The 24,959-nt window shown below is 44.5% G+C and overlaps 1 protein-coding gene across 4 annotated transcripts in view; it reads left to right on the forward strand.

Annotated features, from left to right (window-relative positions):
* The window catches only part of UBP1 (upstream binding protein 1), a 68,990-nt gene that overhangs the window by 7,007 nt on the left and 37,024 nt on the right, over positions 1-24,959 (forward strand). For all 4 annotated transcript variants that reach the window (XM_059728747.1, XM_014602555.3, XM_006269591.4 and 1 more), the window contains exon 2: positions 12,298-12,449. In XM_059728747.1, the coding sequence (XP_059584730.1) occupies positions 12,298-12,449 (152 nt within the window). The remainder of the gene's footprint in view (positions 1-12,297; positions 12,450-24,959) is intronic.

Consider the following 24,959-nt stretch of genomic DNA (forward strand, 5'->3'; position numbering starts at 1 on the left):
GAAATGTTGGACTGGGTGAGCTCCCATGGTCCCTTCCAACCCTCATTTTTCTGTGGCTCTGTGAGATGGTCCCACACTCTGCAGTACAGGAGGGCATATGCCTGTACTTCTGAAACCACCTTTATTTCAAGTCAGGCTGCACTCCATTTCTCCTCTTTCACGGACTGCACCAACCAGCCTGACCCTTAAGACAAAGCAAGGAGGAAGAGGAAGAATTTGAGCCAGTAGGTGAGGCAAAATGCTGGTAGAGTCCTGAAACTGGCAAGGAAGCTTCAATAGAGAGAGGAATTGTATGGGGCTTCACATGGAAGATCCATTTGGGGTTTTGGTCAGGATATCAGTTACATATAAAAAGCCCTCAGTCCATCAGTATAACTATGTTCATGCATGATACAGAATTCCTGGTTTAGGGCCTGGTATTGAACAGGCTCGATTTTCCATCCTATCTGGAATTTAGCATATTTCATTTATATGCTAAAGTGAGATACTGTGCATAAGAGGAAAGTGATTTTTGGGGATAAGTGGATTATTTCAAGTGTAGTATTTGTCAAGAGGAACTAGTGCCTGGAGTTGCTGTGCAGTGCCAGTACAATACGGCATAGCACACAGAGCACGTGTGTTCACATGCTCAATTCTCAAGGTGGGTTGCAAATCTGCATTTTTGCAGACATTCCTGGTGGCTTTACAGGTTCAGGTATTCCAGCATTCACTTTCTAGGGTGACCCTAATTACATTAAGTATTCGTGTTTGCTTACCTCTACTTTTAAAACATAGAGCCCTAACAACAAACAGCTAAAATCTGGGAAGTGAAAAGCACCTCTTTTTCTTTCTGTCATCAAGTGTACTAATAGCTGTTTCCCCAATTGTGGTAGCTAATAGTTTTGCATCCAGTTTGCCTGTTCTGAAACTGTAACTTCATCTCAATCAAGAAATGAAACAACCCATTTGTAGGACTTTTGTTATGTCTTGTAATGTGGTGATGTACCTGCATGTCTGGCCTGAACCAGTTTGCTTGCTTATCTATTTTTAACAGCTGTATCTAAGGGGGCAGCTCTGGAGGTCTTGGTAAAATTTTTCCCAGGTTCTTTCTATGCTCATATGTATATAACAGCTATAAGTATTAGCTGTTCTTTGTTGTTTTAATGGGACCCACTACTGACAGCAGGTTTGGTCTCTCCTGGTGGTCTCTAATCTCATCTCTTTAGTTAATTGTGGTACCTCCCTATGCCATTGATGTTACATTAAGTTCTGGAGGTTGCCTCAGTCCACCAGGGTGATTCCCTTACCCTTTGGCTCTGTCTTTCTGGACCCTTCACTCCTCAGGCTCAGGTCAGTTCACTGGGCCCTCAGCTCCTCTGGCTGAGTCCTTAATAGTCTTTTGCCAACTGTAGGGCTTTTCCTAGGTGCCCTCAATGGCCTCCTCCCACCATTTTAACCACTCCCAGGCCTTGTATCATTAACATTATTGTCATCCGTCCAACCCAAAACATTATCAGTTGCATCTGGAGTGCTTTTCTCCAGGCCATCCCAGCTCAAACTTGGTCATGCTGGCTTCTCCCAGCTCTAGCCTTCCTGGGCCTACTCACAATTTTAGTTTCCAATGTTGCTAATTCACTCAGTACAGGGAGCTCCTTCAGCAAGTACAGGCTGGGTTAGTCCTCAGTTTCCAGTGCCTTTTTTTTAATTCAACTCCCAGCAAGGAATACCTGCCTCTAGCTCTGCCTAAGTCAGACTGACTGTTTCTGGTGCAGGACTTATGTATATAGCCCCTGGCTCCTCCTCCTGAACTGAGGACACCTCAGCAGGTCATTACCTAATTAGCTGCCAGCTGCTTATTATCTGGGTCTCTCTCTGCAGCTTTCTAACTCTATTGTCTAGCTCTACCCTCAGTAACAGGGCCTGACCCCTGTTACAGTTGATGTACTCTGCTACTGAGTTCCTTAAAACTATTTTTTAAATCTTATTTTTGGAGTACTGTGAACCCATTAAATGCTGTTCTTAAGGCTTTTCTATTCTTAATCAGATTTTCCTTTCCTTCATTACATTCCTTCTGTGGAACAAATGAAAGATTTTATCATTTGTTGGACATGGAAATAATCTCATGTGGAGTATTGCAGAAAAAGTGGTGGCATTTTAACACACGTTTTTAAATTAACCATATATTATGTAAGTTATTAGTTGTGTGATGGAGTGCAGGTTCATCACTGCACACTTTTAGATTGATAAGGCATAAATCAAATAGTTTAGAATGCCCTAAACATATCAGCTATATTTACAATTTAACATCTGCAAACACAAATTCAAAGGAATTATCTAATTGAAATTATGTTGCCTTCTGGGTAAAGATAAGCATCAACTACACAAATAAGCTTCTTTTTTTTTAATTTACCAATAACATGTGTTAGGGGTTGTGTCTGTGAGAAGACATACTATGTTGGAGCAGTGGTGACATCAAAGAAAAAATTAAAGCGAGTGATGTAATATAAAGAATTACCACATCAATCACCCAAGTGTATTCTGTTGTGCCTGTTTTGATAGACTTTCATTATTTGTAATCTCTATAAGGATATGACTTGGGTATGACCATAAACTGCATCCGACTGGAGGGCCTGGTAGCAATGTGGAGGGGCTGCTTTTGGCAGGGTAGCTCCTGTAAAATACCACAATCTTGCAACCTCTGGAGTAAGGCAAGTATAGGACACCTCAAAGCCCTAGCCTCCACTGCCTTGTTGGTACTCTTTGGTTGGAGAAAGGCTAAGGAGCAACACCCTGACAGAAACACACCCTCGTTGAGGCGTTAGGCAGTCAGCAACAGTTCTGATCTGTTGCTGTCTGGGAGAAGCTATAGACATCAATGCATTGAATGTCTGGCCTCAGTCTGGCCTTTGGATTCTGGCTCAGTGGTGTAAAGGGTGGATGGTAGGTGTAGGGAAGCCTTCATTCCTCTGTACTCTTGCATTCTTCAAAGGTCTTGGTGTGATGGTCTCTTGAATATGTGTCAAAGGTCTTGGTGTGATGGTCGCAGGACTCTATCCAAGCAGATTCATCAAGCACCAGACTAGACTCTTACATGTACACCATGATCCAAAGGATTGACGGTTGCCTACTATAAGGATGTGGCGAATTAAAAATTCTTCCTCATTCAAGAGAAGAATAGGCTGCTTTTTTGAAAGAGTAACAAGTCTATCTTCTGCGTCTTTAGATGACTACCATGTATCATCCTCCCCTGTAGTCTTCATAATGTGTTTGGTCAGCTGACCAAGCTTTTTTCTTTCTGGGAAGTATCCCAACCAGGAAGATAGCCAGCTTGTGCCCAGAAGTATTGGAAACAGTGATTACTCTAATATTTGTGCCAGTTAATTTGACTGTCTGTATCTGTTGATTGGGGATCTTGGGTTTTAAAAAGATGCTGTCAACTTGAAATGAATTAGTTTAAAGAAAATTGCAGGTTTTTAGCAGCAATCCCCAAAGTATTTTTAAAGTTTAAAAAAAATAACTACTTTGCTTCTGCGGTTTTAACATTTTCAGCCAGTGAAAAACTGACTGTAAACAGGAAACAGTGATATGCACCCTATACTGTCAAATGTGCAAGTGAAAGAGAAAATGAACTGAAAACATTGTCTTAACTTTCAGTTATTTTAGCTGTTACAGGTAACCTTGGTAACTATAATACTGTCATGCAGAAATGTAGCTCTTTCTGGTGTTTCTACAATTGATCTTTTTAATATGTGCAACTAGAAAAGAAATTTTCAACCACTTCAAGGACTGACTTGATTTCTATGCAGGATTAATGCTCTGAGAGAGAGAGAACATCCAGATACGGTCACTTTTAGAGCAAATTCACTTTAAAAAATGACATCATTCCAGGAGAGAAAAATGTTGATCTAAGAAATACCTTTTTCTGTGCCTGATTTTTTTTTTTTGTTCCGTATTATGAGATCCTGAATTAATACACTCACTTTTAATTGAGCCAGAATCTAGTCTAGTTTTAGCTTTATACTCATACTTCTTTCATAAATGGTTATTTTGGTTGAAAAAGCAGATTTATTGATTTATTTATTGACAGACAGACAGATTCTCCCCCCCCCCCCCCCCAAAATAAAGCCTACTGTTTTCAAACCTCTGTGTTGAAACTGAAAGGCTTTTAACTCTCCAGTTGGGGGAAAAATGCAAGTCAGAAACTTAATTACATATTAAACTTATGCTATTCAAAATTTTGTGTGCAGTAGTAGAGTTAACAGCTTGTCTACACTTGGAAATTAATTGAAACAGGTATTCCAGAATAGTTATTTTGGCAAAAACTTCTAGCTAGGTCTACTCCATTCTGAACAAGAATATCCACATAGGTGTTTATACCAAGCAGTTTGTGTAGCAATACTATTTTGGCAAATTTCCAAGTAAGGAAGTGCTTACAAAATCAAATCAGTTTAACTTTGCTGTAGCTTGGACTGCTTTTTAGGAACTGTTCTTTTCTTGCGTAAATAGGAACCAGATGTCCTACAGTGCCTCATAACATTGGAAACAAAGTGGAGAATATTGTTGTGTCACTAGACCATCATCCATGGTGCACCCACATCTTGAATAATATGTGCAGTTCCAGTCTCCACATCTCAAAAAAAATCTAGAAAAGGTACAGAGAAGGTCAGCTAAGACTATCAGGGCAGTGGAGCAGTTGCTGTATTAGGAGAGGCTGAAAAGGTTAAGAGTCTGGAGTTTGGAAACGAGAAAGCCAGGAGAGAACATAATAAGAGGTTTATAAATCATGAAGGGTGTGGACAAAGTGAATAGGAAGCTGTTATTTACTAGGTCCCAGAATACTAGAACTAGGGACCATGCACTGAAGTTAGCAGGAGGCAGATTTGAAATTAACAAGAGAAGGGATTTTTTTACAGAACATGTTAATTTAACCTTTGAACTCATTGTCAACTCTGCTCAAGTTGTAGAGATGGATAGCATAGCCAGGTTTAAGAAGGGACTAGGCTAATTCATGGATGATTGATCCATTAATAGTTACTAAACACAAAAGTCAGGTTTGTATCCTCTGATATTCCAAAACCTAAAATGGTAGATCCCAGGGAGGGTATGATTACTCTAGATAGATTCTGGTCATATGCTCTCACTCTGAAGCATGTATTGTTACTGATACCATTGAAATTTTGAAAGAATTTCAAGAAAATGTGGAAGAAAGGATGTTCCATCCTCAAAATTAAATTACTAGTTGTAAAGAATCTGATGGATCAAACTGTTGCTTCATCTCATTTTGTTAATGAAAATTATAATTGATTTAAATGAGTTCACTCTTAAGAGGTTTGCCTTTTTTTATGAAGGCTGATTTAATGTTGTGATTAAGGTTTGTCAGCCTTCTGTGACAGTATTTTGGTTCCTTCATTATGGGCACAGGGTTTCAAGTTCTTCCCTGCTTTATCTAAAACCTGTAGGGATCCTGCGAGTGGCAAATAACATTGCTCTTAAAGGAAATAGCATTTCCTCTTAAAGTTACTTAAGAAACTTGTAATGCTAAAATGAAAATTGAATTTGTGCAGAATTTGATATAATGAATACTCCCAATAAACAGATGGTTTCAGGTTGATACATAGACCTTAGTTTATATTGGAGGGAATAGAAATTTCCTTTGCTACGTCTTCTACTTTTCCTTTTCCTAAGTAAGTTATTAGTCTTCCACCATCTAGCTGGTGGGAGCAGTCAGTATGTTTTCATTGAATAGCTATGCAGTTGACCTTTATTTAGAAGTTTTGTCACTGATAACCAATACCACTTCAATTCCAACCTTGTAAGTACCTTTAATTTGATACTATGCTTCTCAGTTTTTCCCAGTAAAAATCAGTGTAGTGCATTTTAAATGAATCCAACTGACTAATGTGTATTTCTCAAAGCATTTGTAAATGGTTAATCACCATCCATTGCAAATAGAGGAAGAAAAAACACTTGGGAGTAATTATCCAGTGGAAAGAATTACGTGGAATTTGGAAGATTCTCCATTAATGAACGTTCAGTTTGAGATTAGATATCTCTCTGAAAAGAGATGCTTTAGCTCAGCCATAATTATGGGTTTGTTGTATATACTATGTTTAAATCTTTGCAGCTAGGTGAATCATTTCTTATCTGTCCTACAAGTTGATATTTCCCTACAATATTTCATCATGTTATTTCTAAATAATAAATCTATCTTACCTTTCAGTTTTGGGTGTGATGTTATTGTTGCTCAGATTTTGCTGGTTTTGCCTTCCAACTTTTTGCCTCAAAAAGCCTGCCTGGCTTGGGGGGTGGAGGAAGTCCTTGCGGATTGTGAGGCAGATGGCCTGTCTGGAGCTTGGACCTTTTAAACTACTGCTTTAAAGTAGGAGTGCTCAAACCCTGGTCTCCGGACCAGAGGTGGCCCGTGGTCCCATGTCATATTGCCTGTGGTCCTACTCACTACATTGGGCACATGGAGGCAGTGTGGGGTCAACGTTTTGAGCACCACTGATTTAAAGGACTCTTTCATTTATTCCCTGTCTTTCAGTGAAAAATGCTTTTAGCAAGAGGTGTTTTAGATCAGGGTGCAGATTTATTAAACACTTCAACTTATGGGCTTGATAGCTGCATTCATATTTTGTGCTGTTTGATGTGTGGTAAGCTCCACTTTCCCATGAATAACCAGTGACAACCTAGGGTCATAAAAATGAGCACGTGGATTATTTTGCATTTAGTATTTTTGCCTGTGACTAAAACTAGCAAGATAAAACAGTTTGTCATGTTAGCATACATGAAATAAAGTAGCTGTAGCAGGCATTAGCTGTAGCAGTTCTCTCTTTTGAATATTAACTTCAAAGCTTTGCCGTCTGACTTCTTTTGGTAATACTTCCTGTCATCTTTGGCTCATGTTTCACTTGTAACTTCCTTTAAAGCACATCTGTGCTACAATTAGTGGAACCAGGAACCCAGTTATAATCTGTTTTCAATGTGTAACATAGTCTTTCTATTTGTATCTCTGGAAGGAGTTCTCTTTCAGCTAGGAAAGGTTTAGTTTTAATGATTTAAATCAGGGGCAGCCAACTTGCAGCACATGTGCTGCAAGTGGCATGGGCATCCTTTATGCAGGCATGTGGCATACTGAGGAGGGAGCAGGCAGCAGGGTAGCAGACTGGGTGGGGAGCAGAAAGAGCCACAGATTGGGTGGGGAACAGAAAGCAGAGCTGCAGGTCAGGCAGGGGAAGGGGATCGGAGTGGTACTAGGGAGGGTATGGGGTTAATTTGTGGTTCTCCTAAAAAGGTTGGCCCCCACCTCTTTAGATAAACTTTCCATTGTAGGAGTTAAGTAAATCTCCTCTTACAATTTCCAGTAGCTTTGAAACTTGTCTTTTGGAGTTCCTTCACTCAGAAGAGTGCATTGAGGATGATCTTATAATAGCTTTCAGAGAATCATGATGAGTAAGCAGTTTCCTGGACCTGGCATTACAGGTGAGGAAATGGAAGTAAAACAAGTGACTTCACAGGATCAAAATGTGTCAGTGGCAGAGAAGAGAACAGATCCCATATATTGTGACTCCCTCTCCCACTGTAGATGTGGAAGAAGGACATTTTTTCTGCAAATACCTTTTAAGTACTGCTGCTCCTGTTTAAGGAGGAGCATCATAATAGACACAGTTCATGGTTTTAAAACGACTGTGCTGTCTAGATCTGCTCTGAACAGTGTTGTAACACCCATGCCCTATCTCTCTGTTAAGGCTGTTGCAGTTAGACTTGCACAATGACTGGAATACTGTTAGTGAAATTACTGATGAATGTTAGTGTAAAACCAGTTTTTGATTAATATTATTTACAGTTGCACTTTGACAGATCACTTATGTAGTCAGATTCTTGGCTCAATAAGAAGGCAGAAATTCTGACTAGGAGTCTAGATATTAGGGTTGTGCAAACCTTCAGTTGCTGATTCAATTCGGAGGAGACTCGGCCCGATTCAGCAACTGAATCCCTGAATTGAATCGGGAGACCAATTAAAAGGTCTGAATCGATTTGAAGCCTCCGAATCAATTCAGAGAAGATTCAGGCAGTCCCCGCTCGTCACTGTAGGGAGCTAGACCTGGTCTACCTGCCATGAAGTAGGGGGGAGGAGGGCTGGAAAAGGAGGGAGGGGACCATGAGGAGACCCCATCCCCTGCCTGCTCCCCCAGCCCTGTCAATGGCTGCCCCGCCTGGCCCCAGCATCCTGGCTCTTAAAAAAGCCCCGCTCTCACTGGTTGCTACAGTGGTCATTGACCTCTGGGGGTTCATGGCAGTGCCTGCTCCCCCCCCCCCCAATGGAGCAGGGGGCAGTGGGGAGTGCCACCCTGCCCGGTGATTGCAGGCTTTTTTTTTTTTTTTTTAAAGAGCTGGGACACTGGGGCCGGGTGGGGGCAGCCATTGACAGGGCTGCCCCCTCTCCAGACACCCCCTGGATGAGCTTCTAGCTCTGTCCTTTGCCCTGGCCCAGCCCCACTCCCTCCTTCACGACAGGGGCCTTGATCTGCTGCCTGCCCCCACCCTTCCCTTCCCCTGCAACAGACTTACCAGCTGGATGCTGCTCTCCAAACTGTCAGGCTGCACATTGTCAGTCGGATCAGTATCAGCTGATATGGCTCATTAATAATCGGCCATCAGTATTGGCCCAAAAAATCTTTATTGGTGCACCCCATCTTAGTTTTCAGATCAAAATATGCATGTCAAAATGTGAAATCGTTGTTGGTAGCATGCTCTGTGAATGAACAAAATCAGATTAGCTGAAAAATACTTGGAGGTGACATGATGGAAAGGAAATTTTAAGAAATTGGGTTTGAGCTATTTTTGCTTCCGAGCAATATTCAAAGGTTCTTCTTAAGGAGGACTTTGTTTTTTAATCTGAAAAAAATATCAGGAATGTTACATTTGGTGTTTTTTAGTTTAGTTGGGAGATTTCTTGGAAGGGTAAATCAAAGTGTGGATTCCCTTTACAGCGTAATTGCAAAGGAAAGCTATCACAGGGTAATGTGTTGATAAGACCATGTTTTAAAACTTACTGAAAGTTTCTTTCTCTCCTAGTTGTTTGGCCTTCAGTATCTTGTCTGTTACAATGTAATTTTACTAGTACTCTAATTACTGTTAACTGTTTCCAAGATAGGAATATTTTTAGCTGTATTTTATATTTAGGAATATTTTTAGCTGTAGAACAAACAGCAAAAAGAGGTGTCTGTAGTTTTATAAAGAAAGCAAACTAAAAAAAAAGGTGGAAGATTATTTGTTTTTCATTTGTGTGTCACAAATCGGGAGACCAATTAAAAGGTCTGCTATGTTTAAGGAAAATGCATAGGATAGCTGAGAATGGCATGATAAGCTGCCATTCTCTGGTGCCCTTTTCTGACCGTTGTTTTGCATGCTTTGGGGCAGGACTGTTCAACTTCTAAGCCCCTGGGAGCTGCATGCTGTGTAGACTGCACCAGGACATTTGTTATCCCGGCTGCTGCAATGCACACCTGTTCATCTGCCCTCCCCCTCAAGTGCTACACCATGGGGATGCAATCCTCCCCCACCTGCGGGTGCAGCCCCAGACTTGTCCTCAGCTCCCTGCCCCGCCCCACTGCCCTGTCCCCCTGGGGTGAAGGCAGGAAGCAGCAGCCAGAAGAGAGAGGGGTCGGGTGTGGACACTGGAAATTCCTGCTGCTATTACAGCCAGAGTGTGAGGGGCAGCAGCAGCCTGGTGAAAGAAGGGGGCTGCACATTAATCCTTTGCAGGCTGCATGTGGCCCATGGGCTGTCTACTGGCAGCCCTGTTCTAGGGTAAGAAAGTCTACCAAGCCATATTCCTGGGATCTTACATCAGGTCTTCAGCCTTTGCTACTGGACTCAATGTATCTTTATGCTTATTGTCTCAGAGTCTCCAATAGTCCTTTACCCTTGGGAATCAGAGATTTCACAACACCTTTGTCAGTAACCAGTAAGTGAATCCAGGCCTTTGCTCTACCCAGGTTTTGAGACCTGGAGCCCTGTTGTTAGCAGTTCAAAACTGCTCTATCAGAATTCCTTCCTCTCTCTCTATGGACAGTTTCCTGCCTTTGCTTTTCTCTGGACCTGGCAGGTTTCTTTGTTAGATATGGTAGAGAATGGCACCCTGTATGGCAGGGGTGGGCAAAATGTGGCCCATGGCCTGGATGTGGCCCGCCAGGCCATTCTGTCCGGCGCGCGGGACCCCTAAAAAATTTAGAAAATTACAATTTATCTGCCCCGGCTGCCTGTCATGCGGCCCTCAATGGCTTGCCAAAACTCAGTAAGTGGCCCTCTGCCTGAAATAATTGCCTGCCCCTGCTATAGCGGAAGGGGAACGCTGATAGAAATATTTTCTCTGTGAAAAAGAAACTATAATGTCAGCTATTACCTCCTGTGGCAGGCATTGGAAAAGGAACAAGGTCCCAGGGAGTGAGCCCTATCAGATCAGTGCTCCAGAAGGCAGAGAGACTATTACATAGAGAGCAGGAGGAAGACCTAAGACAGGGGAGAAAAGCTAAGTCAGTGTTAAGAGATTGCTGGCAAAAGGATGAGCCTTGAAAGTAAACCTAAAGTAAGGAGGCTAGGATCCTTAGAAGGACACCTAGAAGGTAGAAGACTCCAGGAAGTTTTCATGACGCAGGAAAGCTCTGGCATTATACCCAAGTGGCAGGCCTGAAAGAGAAGCTGTGAAAGGACTCCAGGACAATTGTAGGAGACAAGAAACCCACAAGTCGTCTCCCAAGAAGTAATCTTTGGAGGGGAAATGTCAGAAGAAACACTGGGGAGAAAGCAGAGCAGCCCATGGGCAGTTAACTCAGGGCCCATAGTCTTTTGCCCAGGCACCACTCCCACAATTGCTCCTGCTGCAGCTGGGATCTCCAGGGGCCCCACTCCCTCCTCCAATTTCCACTTCCAGCCTGTGCAGCAGAGGGGGCCCCAACTGCTCAAAAGTTGGACATCCTTAAAGTAAAGCAAGCTCATTTTGAGTTGGGATCTGGCTTTTCTATGACATTTTTATAGGGGCAGAAGTCTTAAGATCCAGTTATTCTGGCAAAAAAATACTTGTTTTTAACAGGATAGGTTATTTCCCTTGGGAGCTTGTATAAGCTGGGTTGGCAAAAGTACTGTTGATGGTATAAACCATTTACCTTCAGTTACCTTTTGCTGTTATGGGTCACTGCTTAAACCCATTCCATGCTGCAGGCCTTAAATCTTTGCATCCCAGAGCACCAAAGCCACCATTGATTCTCGTTCCCAGAGACAGTGGGGAAGGGATAAATTCTGCAGTAAGAGAGTAGCAGGAAGAGGGGTACAGTGTAGTTGTGTGCAGCCAATGCCCTGAGCCAGATCTGGCCTGCCTGGAAATTGTACCTGGCCTGCAGGTTGTAGGTTGTCAACCCCTGGTATAAACTATGTATGCAATAGGAGAGGTGACCATTGTAGCTATACAGTTCAGGTTAACTACTGAAGTTATTTTGGGGGGACTCTAAGGAGATTAGGTATCACACTTCCATTGAATTACATCTCTTCCTTCTGCTTTTTTAAAAATCCCAGCTGTAAATCTTGGTGGAAGATGTGTTCATGTCATTTTTAGGCTGTTTCACTTCACTACAAGCTCACACCAAATTTTACTTAATGGTATGCGTTCCATTGGATCTTCTTTTTCATTGACAGAAGTCACTTCCTTTAGTTCTTGAGCCATTCTGCACTCTGTGCAAAATCAAATATCTAATTGATAACTGGATCAATTAGATCACCGGTGCTCATAGTTTTGGCCCCACAGACCATACGAATGGTGTGGGGTTGATCTGCAGGCCTTGCTCAGCCTCACACCACCCCCAGCTAGCTGGTACCAGACTCTGGGGGCCCCACGCCTCCCTGTGTACCCAACATAGTGTACAGGGCTGCAGCCCGCACAGCTTCCCACAGATGGGTGGGGAGCCCCATGAGCCAGATGATGGCTGCAGAGGATGAGCTGGCCTGCGGACTGGGAGTTGAGCACCCCTGAATTAGGTGGGTTTTTAACAATAATAAAATTCTCTGCTATTTGTTCATTTACAAGAATGTAATTCATTGTTTGTCTCAGGCGATTAAGCTTATGAACACAGTAACTAGTCCCAAATGAATAATCTCTACATGTTTTACCCATGTACTGACTTCATCTCCAGTTGCATATTTAAAGGTCATTAACTTAAAGTATTTTTCCTCTATAGGCTATGTTTATTTTAACCTTTCTCTTTGTTTTGTAAGAGATGTTTATGTTTCTTTGATATTTACATTGTGGTGGTTTTGTTTCAGTGATGTTTTGGCGCTGCCCATTTTCAAACAGGAAGATTCCAACCTTCCACCAGAAAATGAGACCAAACACCCACCGTTTCAGTATGTTATGTGTGCTGCAACCTCTCCAGCAGTCAAATTACATGATGAAACTCTTACTTACTTGAACCAAGGTCAGTATGGCTTCTCTTACATACAGTAGGTAACCAGACCTACTGTTAATGTAGCTTAATAAACATTGGCATCACTGACTGTGTCCTATGAATAGATGATGGTCTCCATTAAAAAAAAAAATGTTTTTTTCATAAGAAAAACCAAGGATGCCACCTACAGAAGGTTTCCCCAGGCTGCTTTGTATGCCATTTTCAGTTTTTGCTTGTAGTGCTTTATTTGGTGTATGCCTCTTCTGACCAGTGAATTTGATCCTGCATGATGCAGATTTTCTTCACAGCATGCCAGTGGCCTGAAAGAAACATGTTATTTTTGTTTGCAATACAAAAATGTGTATGTTTAAATTTATCCAGTATAATATGTCATCTTTGCCTCTATTTATAGATTCCTTGATTTCTCTAGGATCATTTCTTTGGTTTGCAGTTATGTGGTGAAAGTGGCCAGCAGTTTCATTTTCTGGATTTATAAATGAATTTACTAAGAAGTTATAAAGAATAGCAGCATGCCAAATGTTAAAGCTAACTTCTATGGGTCTTAATTTGGGTGCTTTTAATCCAAATTAGAAAATCAAGCCAAATATTTAGTTGTCTAACCTCAGACACCAAATTATGAATATCCTCCCCTTTAAAGTCAAGGATATGTGACCTGGAATTTTGGAGTTTTGCTTATTCACCTGCCACAAATATCACCTCATTTAGAGCACACAGAATGTTATTTTAAATAGACTTACCCTCTTAGGATACCTCCTTCCACCTTGGAGCTAAGACCCAACCACTAGATTACAGGAGCTTGTGAGAAAAGATAAATGACAATAAAGTGTATTGAGCAACTTCAGAGGTAGGGATAAGAGAACAAGAGAAATGAGGGTGGTTGCACACAGAGGGAGCATCTACACATAGCCATACAGTGCCTTTGTTACTGCACCATCATTTAGAACTTTCTTTTGGAAGTACCAGCCAGCTGGCCACATGTGGTTATTTTTGGCTGTTACGTCGCTTTAGCAATGTGCTATAACAAGGGAGCATATTGCTAGTGATATAGTGGCAGTTATGGTTTTTGCCAACAGATGCTACAGCACTGTAGTGTGTTGTGTAGATATGCCCAGAAGGTAATAATTAAGTCTCCAGTTAGTTAGGACTGTATTCAAAACACAGAATGTATCTTTTTGACATTATTCTGTGATAAATCATAGTTGGTGCACCAAAAGTCATGGAAGTATTGAGTTCTATAAAAGTGTAATTGCATCTGAAACTACATTTAATTAAAATTTTTAAAAAATGTTTCAATTTTAATTTGATATCCTTTTTTAATGCGGTTGCTATGGAAAGTGGTTTGACTGTGTGTATATATGTGTATAGATGTGTATATATACACATCTATATATATTTTTAATAAGGAATTTGAAGATCAAAATCTCCAATCCTAAAACGTCAATTCAGTAGCCAGCGTTCAAGCAGTTTGTCACAGTGTAGACCACTGGGGCCCAACCATTTTGACAGGCATGCCACAAATTAGCCCTGCACCCTCCCCTAGTGCCACTCCCATCCCTTTTTTCTGTCAGAACTGCAGTTCAGCTTTCTGCTCCCTATTCAGTGTCTCCTGCCCAATCTCCTGCGCACTTTTCTCATTCCTGCCCTATCTGCTGTTCTGCTGCCTGTCTCTTTCCTGATCTGCCATGTGCCACATACTGAGGCTGCTTGTGCCACTTGTGGCACTCGTGCCTCAGGTTGTCCCCACCATGGTGTAAGCTATTGTCCAACAGGCTAGTAGTTATAGGTAGTTATCCACCCTGGGTTTGAGAGGTGTACAGGTAGAATCCTACCCGGGCAGACTTTTTACAAAGTAACATCCCAAAGTGCTGTATTTACCCAAATATAAAATGACCCTGAATTTAAGACGATCCCTCAATAATTAGATTCTATACAGGTAAAATTTATAAAGTTGTTATAATTTTGCATATATGTAATCAAATTATTGGTGGATCATCTTAAATTCATTCCCCCCGCTACTGTAGACAGATGGGGAAGAGGTGATGAGGGGGGCAGTAATGGGGGAACATGATAGAGCAAATCTTGGGGGGCTTTAAGGGGGCAAGTGGTAGGGGGCAGGGAGTGAGAGAAGCAGGCAGCTTTCCCCCTGCTGCCTATCCACCTCCACTTCCACCCCCACTCATTGTGATTGCCCCCCTACGGTCTCAGGCTGCCTCAATCCCCTTTCCCTTGCCCCCCATCTTCCCTGGTCCATCCTTCCCTCACCCTTACGTTTGCTCCGCACTGGTAAGGTCTATCCTTGCTCCAGCCTGGGGCATGGAACATGGCTCCAGCCCAGCCCCGTAGTAGCAGCATGGAACTGGCACTGGCTGCTACAGGACTGGGCTAGAGCAGTGTTTCTCAACCTGTGGGTCAAGACCCAAAAGTGAGTCGCAAGAATATATGAAAGGTTTGCGAACAAACTTTTAAAAATGGATTCTCCTTTAAAGAAGAAAAATGTGGCAAACCATGGCTTTTCCCTTGCAGGCTAGTAGAGTTCCAACCTGCAAGGAGTTATGTGGGGTCCCTCCTGCCCCACATACTGGGGATCTGGGGGTGGGGGACAGCAGGTCAGGAATGAGGGCCACTGGGTTGAGACTGGCTGTCAATGTTTACAAATAGGTTCTGGTATACAAAGGTTGAGAACCACTGGGCTGGAGCACATGCTCTATGCTACAGGTTTCAGTGAGGACAGAGTCTGCTGGTACAGAGCAAAGGCAAGGAGCAGTGCAGTAGGGGTGGGAGGGCTGTTGTGGGGGCGGCAGGGGAGGAGTAACTGGGCATGCAGAGGCATTGTGGGGGCAGCTTTAGCTCTAGCCCTAACTTCTGCCCCCCCACTGCCTCTTGCTCGATTGTAAGGCAAGGGTTCTCCCTCCCATGTTAAATGGGGGAAAAGATCTTAACTTCTAATTGAGTAAATACAGTTAGATGTCCTTGTAGCCCTTAATTACTTCAGGCTCTGCCATGCTTCCATTGGCAGGAAGTCAGTTAGACATTTTTGTCCTTTGAGAACCACTGTTTTATCTAAGAGGCTATGACTGACTGCCACTTAGGTACACTTTCTTTTTCCAGTGAACTTTACCAGAGTCAGTAGTCATAATTGAACTTTGCCTTTTTAGTATGTTTAAAGGAAACAGTGCTTCAATGGTATACAAATTAAAAATAAAATATATAAGCTATAAGTAAGCCACAAATGTTTTTTCTATAAGATGATAGGTTTATGCTTTTTCTGATTTCCACATCCTCCAGTATCTTGGTGCAACTATTTTAGGCCAAGGAAATATTGAGAAGAATTTGAACACTTTCTTTATCAGTAATATTCCTGCTTGTGTTGGTTTTTCAGTTTTACTTCAACCTTCTGTGAGATGTGGTACACGGAAGTTCAGGAATAGATGGCCAGCACTTCAGTGTTTCTGTTTAGACCAGGTGTTTAATCTTTATTTTGTCTTTTGTGATGATTTCCTTCTCATTTGTGTTTGAGAGATTACTTCTGTGCATAAGTTTTACTTTTTAAATTCCATCTGTTAAAACTACTTGTTGAAGAGGAAGGATAATACAGTAAGGCAGGTGTTAGACATTAACTTGTGAAAGTCTGAGTTGATTTTTTTTTTTTTAATTTTAAAGCTTTAGAAAAGGGTGAGCAAGTGGTTCTAACTGCTGCCTTGTGTTGTCAATATCTAGTAAATTTTCAGAGCTAATCTTTCTCTCCTCCGTTAAGGAGATCTTTTTAGCATACCTAAAATTATTCTTCTATGTGTTTGTGGGGTTTTTTTTAGTAAGCTGTGAAAAAACTTGATTCTCTAAATTTTATTATTTGAGGTAAATAACTGATTAAACCAGCACTGTTTTCTTTAACATTCCCTTTCTAATCTTTGCCTTCCATTCTATTTGTGCCAGCAAGTAGCTTCTCCCATGTTTTTCTTCTGCTAAAATTATGCAAGGAGTTTGTGCTATAATTCAGGAATGTGTCATGTACAGAAATGGATGTAAATGAACTATCTAGGATAGGGGTAGGCAACATTTTTTTGGCAGGAGTGCCAAAAAAACCCACAGTGTCTACCTTGCAAGGTGCTAGAGTGCCGGTATGCCAGAAAAACAAAATGAGGGATGGGAGGGGGAGGTACATGGCAGGACACACTGCATATTAGTATATTTAATAATTATAAATGTTGCTTTTGTGTATTCCTTTTTTGTTAAGCATGTTGCAGTGAGAGAGAGAAATAAGGGAGAGAGAGAGAAAAAGGAGAGCAGAGAGAGAACCAGATACATATATACACACACACACAGAGAGCCATGCACCGCCCCCCCAGAACCAGACACGTGTGCACATATAGACACACAGAACCAGAGGCAGACAAACGCTCAGAGCGAGATGTGCGGGCACACAGAGCCGGACTGCTGGGCCACCAGACATAGTCTGACCCAACAATGCCCTGGGCCCGGTGGAGCCCCTCTGCTTCCTTGGGGAGCCAGCCCCCGCTGCAGCGCGGCCGGCCAGGGCCCCAGCCCAGAGCCTTCCTATCAGCCCAACCACCCACTCCACACAGCTAAGCCCATGAAGGTGCGGCACTTCTGGCAAAGGCCAGCGCCAGCCTCATCCTGGTGGAGTGGGGCTGGGCATGGGTTGGAGTCAGGCGGGCTCAGCTGCAAGCCCTGCTGCAAGTAGCCCGGGCTCCATGGTTGGCAGCAGCTACCCAGAACTGGGGCTATCTGCAGCCAGGAGGCTGCAAACAGCTGCACACATGCCTCAGAGCAGATGGTGGGCCAAGGGGCGTGAGGCAGCACAAACCCGGCCTCTCCCCTGCTGCTGGCACAGAGCTGATGACTGGGCTCTGGGCAGCTGCAGCAGGTAGGCTGCAAACAGCTGCACTGGGCTCCGACATCAGCTCCACACTAGTGGGTGCCCATGCACCTCAGAGTGGACAGTGGTGATAGGGCCTGGCCCTGAGGCAGTACAGCCCTCCCACTGTGTGCTTTGGGGTGCACGTGCAGTTGCCGCCAGCATAGAGCTGATGCCAGAGCTGTGGAGCCTGGTACAGCTGTTTGTAGCCTGCCTGCTGCAGCTGCCCAGAGCCCAGTCTGGCTACAAACAGCTGCGCTGGGCTCTGGAGCCTAGTCATCCACTCTGTGCCAGCAGCAGGGGGGAGACCGGGGTTGCGCTGCCTCAGGCCCCTTGCCCACCATCCACTCCGAGGCGTGTGTGCATGCGCTGGTACAGAGCTGATGCCAGAGTCTGGCGCAGCTGTTCGCAGCCTTCTGGCTGCAGCCAGCCCCGGGTCTGGGTTAGCTGCTGCCAACAATGGAGCCCAGGCTGCTTACAGCAGGGCTTGCAGCCTCCCAGCTGCCTGCTGGGAGCAGCCTGGGCTCCATGACTGGCAGCAGCTACCCAGAGCCAGGGGTGGCAGTGGCATGCCAAGCAAAATGGCCTCATTTGCCATGCTCCTTGACACGCGTGCCGGGAGTTACTGACCCCTGATCTAGGATGATGAAATCCTAGTCAGTTGTACTTTGTAGTTAGTTTTTCTTGAGACCAGAGTATTTCAGGTGTTGATTATGGCAATATTCTGTCCCCATACAGTTTTCCTTTATCCTGTAGTAGTTCACAACTGTGATAGTTCTGTATGAGGCAGAAAATGCCAATTATTTTCATGGAATAATTTCATAAAATTTTGCATGGGAAAATGGCACTACTATTCAAAACAGAAGGTTTCTTAAATATGGTAAATAGTTGTGTTGAAGCTTTATCTCGGATGTGGCAAATTCAGATGTAGTTAAAAGTGATCAATGTATTAAGTATTGCTAGTACTGTATGCTGTACTTTATATGTAACTCTTAGCTGTGTGTTTGTACTCGCTCATTTGTACCATTGTCTGTAGCCTAATCTTTGTGCTTGAATTAGGAAATTTCCAAGTGCCACAAGACTCTGCTATTAAGAGTTAAGTTAGCTTTAATGGAAGAGTTTTTAACTTTCTGCTGAGACCCAAAATCTACATATGCAGACTGTACCTAAATTTAACACTGTCTTCATGACAAGTGTGATCTTCAGATTCTCATGTAAGTAAGGTCACAGTGTTCCTCATTTTGTGGCTCTAATGTTTTTTGTTTAATAACCTGTTCTTTCTTTTTGTGTTAAATATGATTCTGTTAATGAGTCAGATAAGTTCTTTAGATGACCACTTATATGAATGCACTCTGTGATATGTGTTATTCAAGAGATCTGACTGGATCATCATAACAGTCACTTCTGACCTTACAATATCTGTGTATGGTGTGGAAGTTCTGTTGAGAATCATTTCACTTTTTTTTTATCCAGGTAAGCAAATATTTTCCTTTGAGGCTGAAAAAGTCATGTGTGTACTGTGTTTAATTCTTTACCAAGTACCTAGAAGCATGCAGAGCTAGCTAGCTTCCATTTTTGTTCTTGGTACTTAATGTTTTCTGATGGAGTCGGTGCAGTTCCTGTCCACCGTAATGTAGTTTTAGTCTTTCCTAATAAGGCTTCTTTGCCAGCTGTTAAAATAATACACAACTTGCAGGTATTAGTGCAGGGGTGTCCAACCTTTTTGAATATGGGGCCGCATCACAAACTTTTTATCACCCAGTGGGCCGGTGAGCCATATTCAAAGACCTCACAGCAAGTGACATCACATCAGGAAGTGATGTCACGTGACCTTTGGAAGAACTGGATGCCTTTAAGTCGGCAGGCCCGGATGAGCTCCATCCGAGGGTGCTGAAGACACTGGCCGACATCATTGCAGAGCCACTGGCGGGAATATTCGAACGCTCGTGGCGCACGGGCTAAGTCCCGGAGGACTGGAAAAGGGCTAACGTGGTCCCCATTTTCAAAAAGGGGAGGAAGGAGGACCCGGGCAACTATAGGCCAGTCAGTCTCACCTCCATCCTTGGTAAAGTCTTTGAAAAAATTATCAAGGCTCACATTTGTGAGAGCCCGGCAGGGCAAATTATGCTGAGGGGAAACCAGCACGGGTTTGTGGTGGGCAGATCGTGCCTGACCAATCTAGTCTCTTTCTATGACCAGGTTACGAAACGCCTGGACACAGGAGGAGGGGTGGATGCCGTATACTTAGACTTCAGGAAGTCCTTCGATACGGTATCCCACCCCATACTGGTGAACAAGTTAAGAGGATGTGACGTGGATGACTACACAGTCCGGTGGGTGGCGAATTGGCTAGAGGGCCGCACCCAGAGAGTCATGGTGGATGGGTTGGTCTTGACCTGGAAGGGTGTGGGCAGTGGGGTCCCACAGGGCTCGGTCCTTGGACCGATACTCTTTAATGTCTTCATCAGCAACTTGGACGAGGGAGTCAAATGTACTCTGTCCAAGTTTGCAGATGACACAAAGCTATGGGGAGAAGTGGACACGCCGGAGGGCAGGGAACAGCTGCAGGCAGACCTGGATAGGTTGGACAAGTGGGCAGAAAACAACAGGATGCAGTTCAACAAGGAGAAATGCAAAGTGCTGCACCTAGGGAGGAAAAATGTCCAGCACACCTACAGCCTAGGGAATGACCTGCTGGGTGGCACAGAGGTGGAAAGGGATCTTGGAGTCCTAGTGGACTCCAAGATGAACATGAGCCGGCAGTGTGACGAAGCCATCAAAAAAGCCAATGGCACTTTATCGTGCATCAGCAGATGCATGACGAATAGGTCCAAGGAGGTGATACTTCCCCTCTATCGGGCGCTGGTCAGACCGCAGTTGGAGTACTGCGTGCAATTCTGGGCGCCACACTTCAAGAAGGATGCGGATAACCTGGAGAGGGTCCAGAGAAGGGCAACTCGTATGGTCAAGGGCCTCCAGACCAAGCCCTACGAGGAGAGACTAGAGAAACTGGACCTTTTCAGCCTCCGCAAGAGAAGGTTGAGAGGCGACCTTGTGGCTGCCTTTAAGTTCATCACGGGGGCACAGAAGGGAATTGGTGAGTATTTATTCACCAAGGCGCCCCTGGGGGTTACAAGAAACAATGGCCACAAGCTAGCAGAGAGCAGATTTAGATTGGACATTAGGAAGAACTTCTTCACAGTTCGAGTGGCCAAGGTCTGGAACGGGCTCCCAAGGGAGGTGGTGCTCTCCCCTACCCTGGGGGTCTTCAAGAGGAGGTTAGATGAGTATCTAGCTGGGGTCATCTAGACCCAGCACTCTTTCCTGCTTATGCAGGGGGTTGGACTCGATGATCTATTGAGGTCCCTTCCGACCCTAACGTCTATGAATCTATGAATCTTTGACACCAGTGAAGTTGCAGGAAGTGACAGTGAAATGGGTCTGGAAATGTGCATGTATGTTGCAGCAGACAGAGCCAAAACAGCTATTGGGATGTGCTGGGAAGCACATGCATGCACGCACACACACACACAACCCCAACCTGGCCCTGAGGCGCCCCCAGCTCGGCACGGGAACTTACCCCGTGCCTCAGTCCGCCCCAGCCCAGCCCCAGGTTGCCCCCAGCTCTGCATGGGAACTTACCTGGTGCCTCCATCCACCACGCATGCGGGCAGGACGCGGGCCATGCTGCAGCTCCCCCGGCCATGTGCCGGGGGCAAGGGGTGGAGCCTGTCCCCAGCTTGTCCAATTAAGCACAGCTGGGGCAGCCCGGCTCCCCACAGCCCTCAGGGCAGCTGTGGCAGGACCTGGCTCACTGATGAGCCACGCCCCACAGGGGTAAGCAGCTCTCCTCCCCTCACTGCCAGCTGGGGCCCACGGGCCGGCCCTCCCCGCCTGGCCACTGCCCCGCCACCACTGCCGCAGATCCGTGCTCCACTGCCGTGGCTCCGCACCACTGCCACGGCCCTGCACTCTGCCACGGCCGCAGCTCCATGCTCTGCGGTGGCCCCGCTGCCGCCACGGCTCTGTGCTCTGCAGTGGCCCTGCCGTGGCTCCTTGCTCTGCCGCGGCTCCGCGCCACGGCCCCGCGCTCCACCACGGCCGCGGCTCTGCGCTCCATGGTGGCCCTGCTGCCGCGGTGGCTCTGTGCTCCGCTGCCGCCGTGGCTCCACACTTCACCACCACCGCAGCTCTGTGCTGCTGCCATGGCCCCGCGCTCCACCACGGCTGCAGCTCTGTGCTCCGCGGCGACGCTGCTGCTGCGGCAGCTCTGTGCTCTGCCGCCGCCGCTGCAGCTCCGCACTCCACCACTGCCGCGGCTCCATGCTGCCGCCACAGCCCTGCGCTCCGCCACGGCCGCAGCTCTGCGCTCCACGGTGGCCCCGCCACCTCGGCGGCTCTGGGCTCTGTGGCCGCGGCTCCGCAGCACTGTCGCTGCCATGGGCCAGATAAAATGGCTTGGTAGGCTGCATGGCGGCCCATGGGCTGTATGTTGGACAAGCCTGTATTAGTGGCTCTGACGTCTCTGAAAGTCCTGTTTTGTTTTTTTTTTACACTTGGCTGCTGGTGTCTACTCCAGAAGTGACTGCATTTCTTTGGTGGAGAAGGATGGAGGCATGGGATATATAACTAATACCACGTATACTAAGTATCTATAATTGTGTGGGAATCCTCAGATAGGTGTCGCTTACAATCAAGGAGGATTTATTAACAGATGTTTCTGACATACCAAGGCTGCTTGTGCTACTTGTAGTACCTGTGCCACAGATTGGCCACCCCTGTCTAAAGAATCTGTTGCTAGCCACTGTCATTAATACACATGGACCACATGGCCCATTGATATAAATTTGTAAAAAAATCTCTGGTACAGGGAAGCACTTGAAAATCAAAATCCATTCTTCAAGGAAACGTAGATATATGACTAGATTATTGGTTGCAAGACAATAATGCATTTAACCTTTGATTTTCATATAAGAAATTGTGGTGTGTCTTAAGTTTTGCAATGTTGCCAATCACTTAAGCAAAGGAGAGTTATGAATTTGATTGTGGTAGTTTTGTCTTAGGCTGCTGACAGACATACATTTAAAAGTACAATTGGATCTGACCGCTAATCCCAACAATCACACCTGCTGCAATGCCATATGTGCATGGCAGGATGCACAATTTTGGGATCGGGGATCAGATCCCAGTTGCATCCTGTTTGCTAGTGCTGAGGGAGCCTGGGATTGTGAGTTGAAAGCAATGTGATCCCTGGAGCCTGCAGCTGATGGTAGGCAGGATCAGGACTGCACCAGGGCTCAAGCCAGCCCTTGTGGTTCAGGGGCCAGGACTGATTGTCATCAGGATGAAGCCGGGACTTGAACTGGTGTGTCCCTACCAGCCATTGATCAGCTGATCATTGACGGGATTGGAACTGCATGAGGGCTCAAACCTTACTGCAGTCCCTGCCAACTGATGATAAACTGATTGTTGGTTGGATCAGGAGCCCGCTAGGCAGGCCTGAGGTGGTCACTGCCAGCCAGTGATCAGTTTCTTGTTAGTTCATCAAGACTGTACTGGGTCTGCTTGGAGAAAGACTCTGGTACAGTCAGCTCTGCCTTACATTCAATTTAAGACATCGTGGAAGCTAGCCACAAAATTATTACGCATCCTTTTTTGGGTTGTAATTTGTGGCTTGTTTCCTGTTTTTTTCCGGAATGTGTGGCTGGGTTATACTGTAAGATGTGACTAACTGGTTAATTTAATCTTAAATGTAACATCTGCCAGGTCCTTGTTTTAATGCATTCTTCACCAGTTATGAGCTAGTAGATGGGGAATACCAAAAATATAGCTTGGTTATCTTAAATCTGCTAAAAGTAAGCCATCTGTTAATAAATTCTTGGGTAAACCCTGACTTTACCTTTCATTGCCAAGTATTTAAACTAAACTAGCTAGTGTTTTAGGCAAGTTCAGGTTCTTAGTTAATGCTCATTTCAGCAGCTCAAATATTGGTGCCTCCTGGGCATCTCATATGAAAGAGGCAAGATTAATTTTGTTCAATAAGTCTATTAAAAGAGTCACTTGGGAGTTGTAGGTGGGAATATGTTTTGAATTGGTTGCTGTGCAACAGAACATGCATTGTATGGATATATGCCAGTGCATTATTTGATCAACAAAATGTCCTGTTTGGAAGTTAAATAAGCATAGATTGTAACTATTCTGGATCAAGAATGTAATCTTTGTGTTCCTTTACATTTCTTGCCTAATAGCTTTGTTTCCTATGGAAGGGGGAATGGTAGGTCCAGAGATCCTAGTTAGGTTACCTTTGTTCCTGTAATGGAGAATGGAGGAGGCATTATGTTAAGCACCACTGGAAGGCAGTAATACAGGGAGAGAGGTAGCCTGTTCTCTTCACGCTGTTGGAACGGGCATGTGTTCAGAACGCCTTCAGAATGTGCAGACCTCTAATCCTTTACAGAAAGTGCTCTATTGTCTTGTGCAATATTTTCACGGAGTCTATATTGTTAGTTTAAGCTCCCATCAAATTTCTTTATACTATCACCTGATCAAGTACACTCAAAATTCAGATCAGTAGATTGAAGCACAGGTGTAGTGAAGGCAGTTGAGCCAGGATGCATTTCACTTTCCTTTTCTTGCTTTCTTCTGAAACAGTGAAAGATACCACAAAAAAAGATTTGAAAAATGGTTATAAGAAACTCCAAAATATTTCCACCTGAATATCTCACCCTGACTGTTGTTCATAACTGAACAAGTCTCAGCATGGGGTAAAACAGCTTTTTCCTGATCAAAAAGAATGAGAGATGACTAAGTATTTTAAAAACATCCTTACCCTGCCATTATAGTATGGTATGAATATGATAACGTATTACATATGCTTGAAATACGTAAGCACCTAGGTTTGTAAAGTCCAGTTTTTTTGCTGTCTTAAGCATTATGTGATATAATCCTTCTTGTTAAATGATGTAAGCTTCTCTTTAAAACCAGTCAGTTATTTTTGCCCTCAGTACTTTTTGGAAGGTTGTTCCAAAATCTCTCGTCATGGTCAGAAAACTTTTCATTGCTGCTTTGTTCTTTAGCCAAAATTAATCTCTAGCCTAACCAGTTTTTCTCTCTTCCTTATGTTTGCCCATCTCCTCCCAGCCTTTGTATTGCCTTAATCTTCTCTTATTTCTTTGGTTATCATAGTAGCCCTTCCTTGAACCTTTTCCAGAATATTCTTATCTGGGCCTTGTACAGTGACACTAATTAATATTACAGCAAAAGCTCTGTTATCCGGCACCCATGGGGAATGTGGGGTGCTGGATGACCAAATATACTGGTTACCTGAGAGGCGTCTTTGCCTGGTCAGGCCTCTACCCCTCCCGCCACGTCTGGTGTGCCAGGCTTTCACTCCCTGGCATCAGTGTGCCAGGGGACAGGGAGGGGGGCCCCACGCAGGCTGCTTTGCCCCAGGCTGTGGCCTGGAGTCGGCGAAGTGGACTTGGCAAAACTGGAAATGGGACTTCTGGTTTCGCTTTTGCCCCATCAGCCAGCATGTCAGTTAATAAAGTGCCGGATAACACAGCTTTTACTGTACATCTATTTGTAATACCTCTCCCAGTGCATCTGAATGTTTTTCTTGGTCTCATCACCTTGGTGGCTTA

This window comes from Alligator mississippiensis, chromosome 5, assembly GCF_030867095.1.
Source record: "Alligator mississippiensis isolate rAllMis1 chromosome 5, rAllMis1, whole genome shotgun sequence".
Classification (NCBI taxonomy): domain Eukaryota; kingdom Metazoa; phylum Chordata; order Crocodylia; family Alligatoridae; genus Alligator; species Alligator mississippiensis.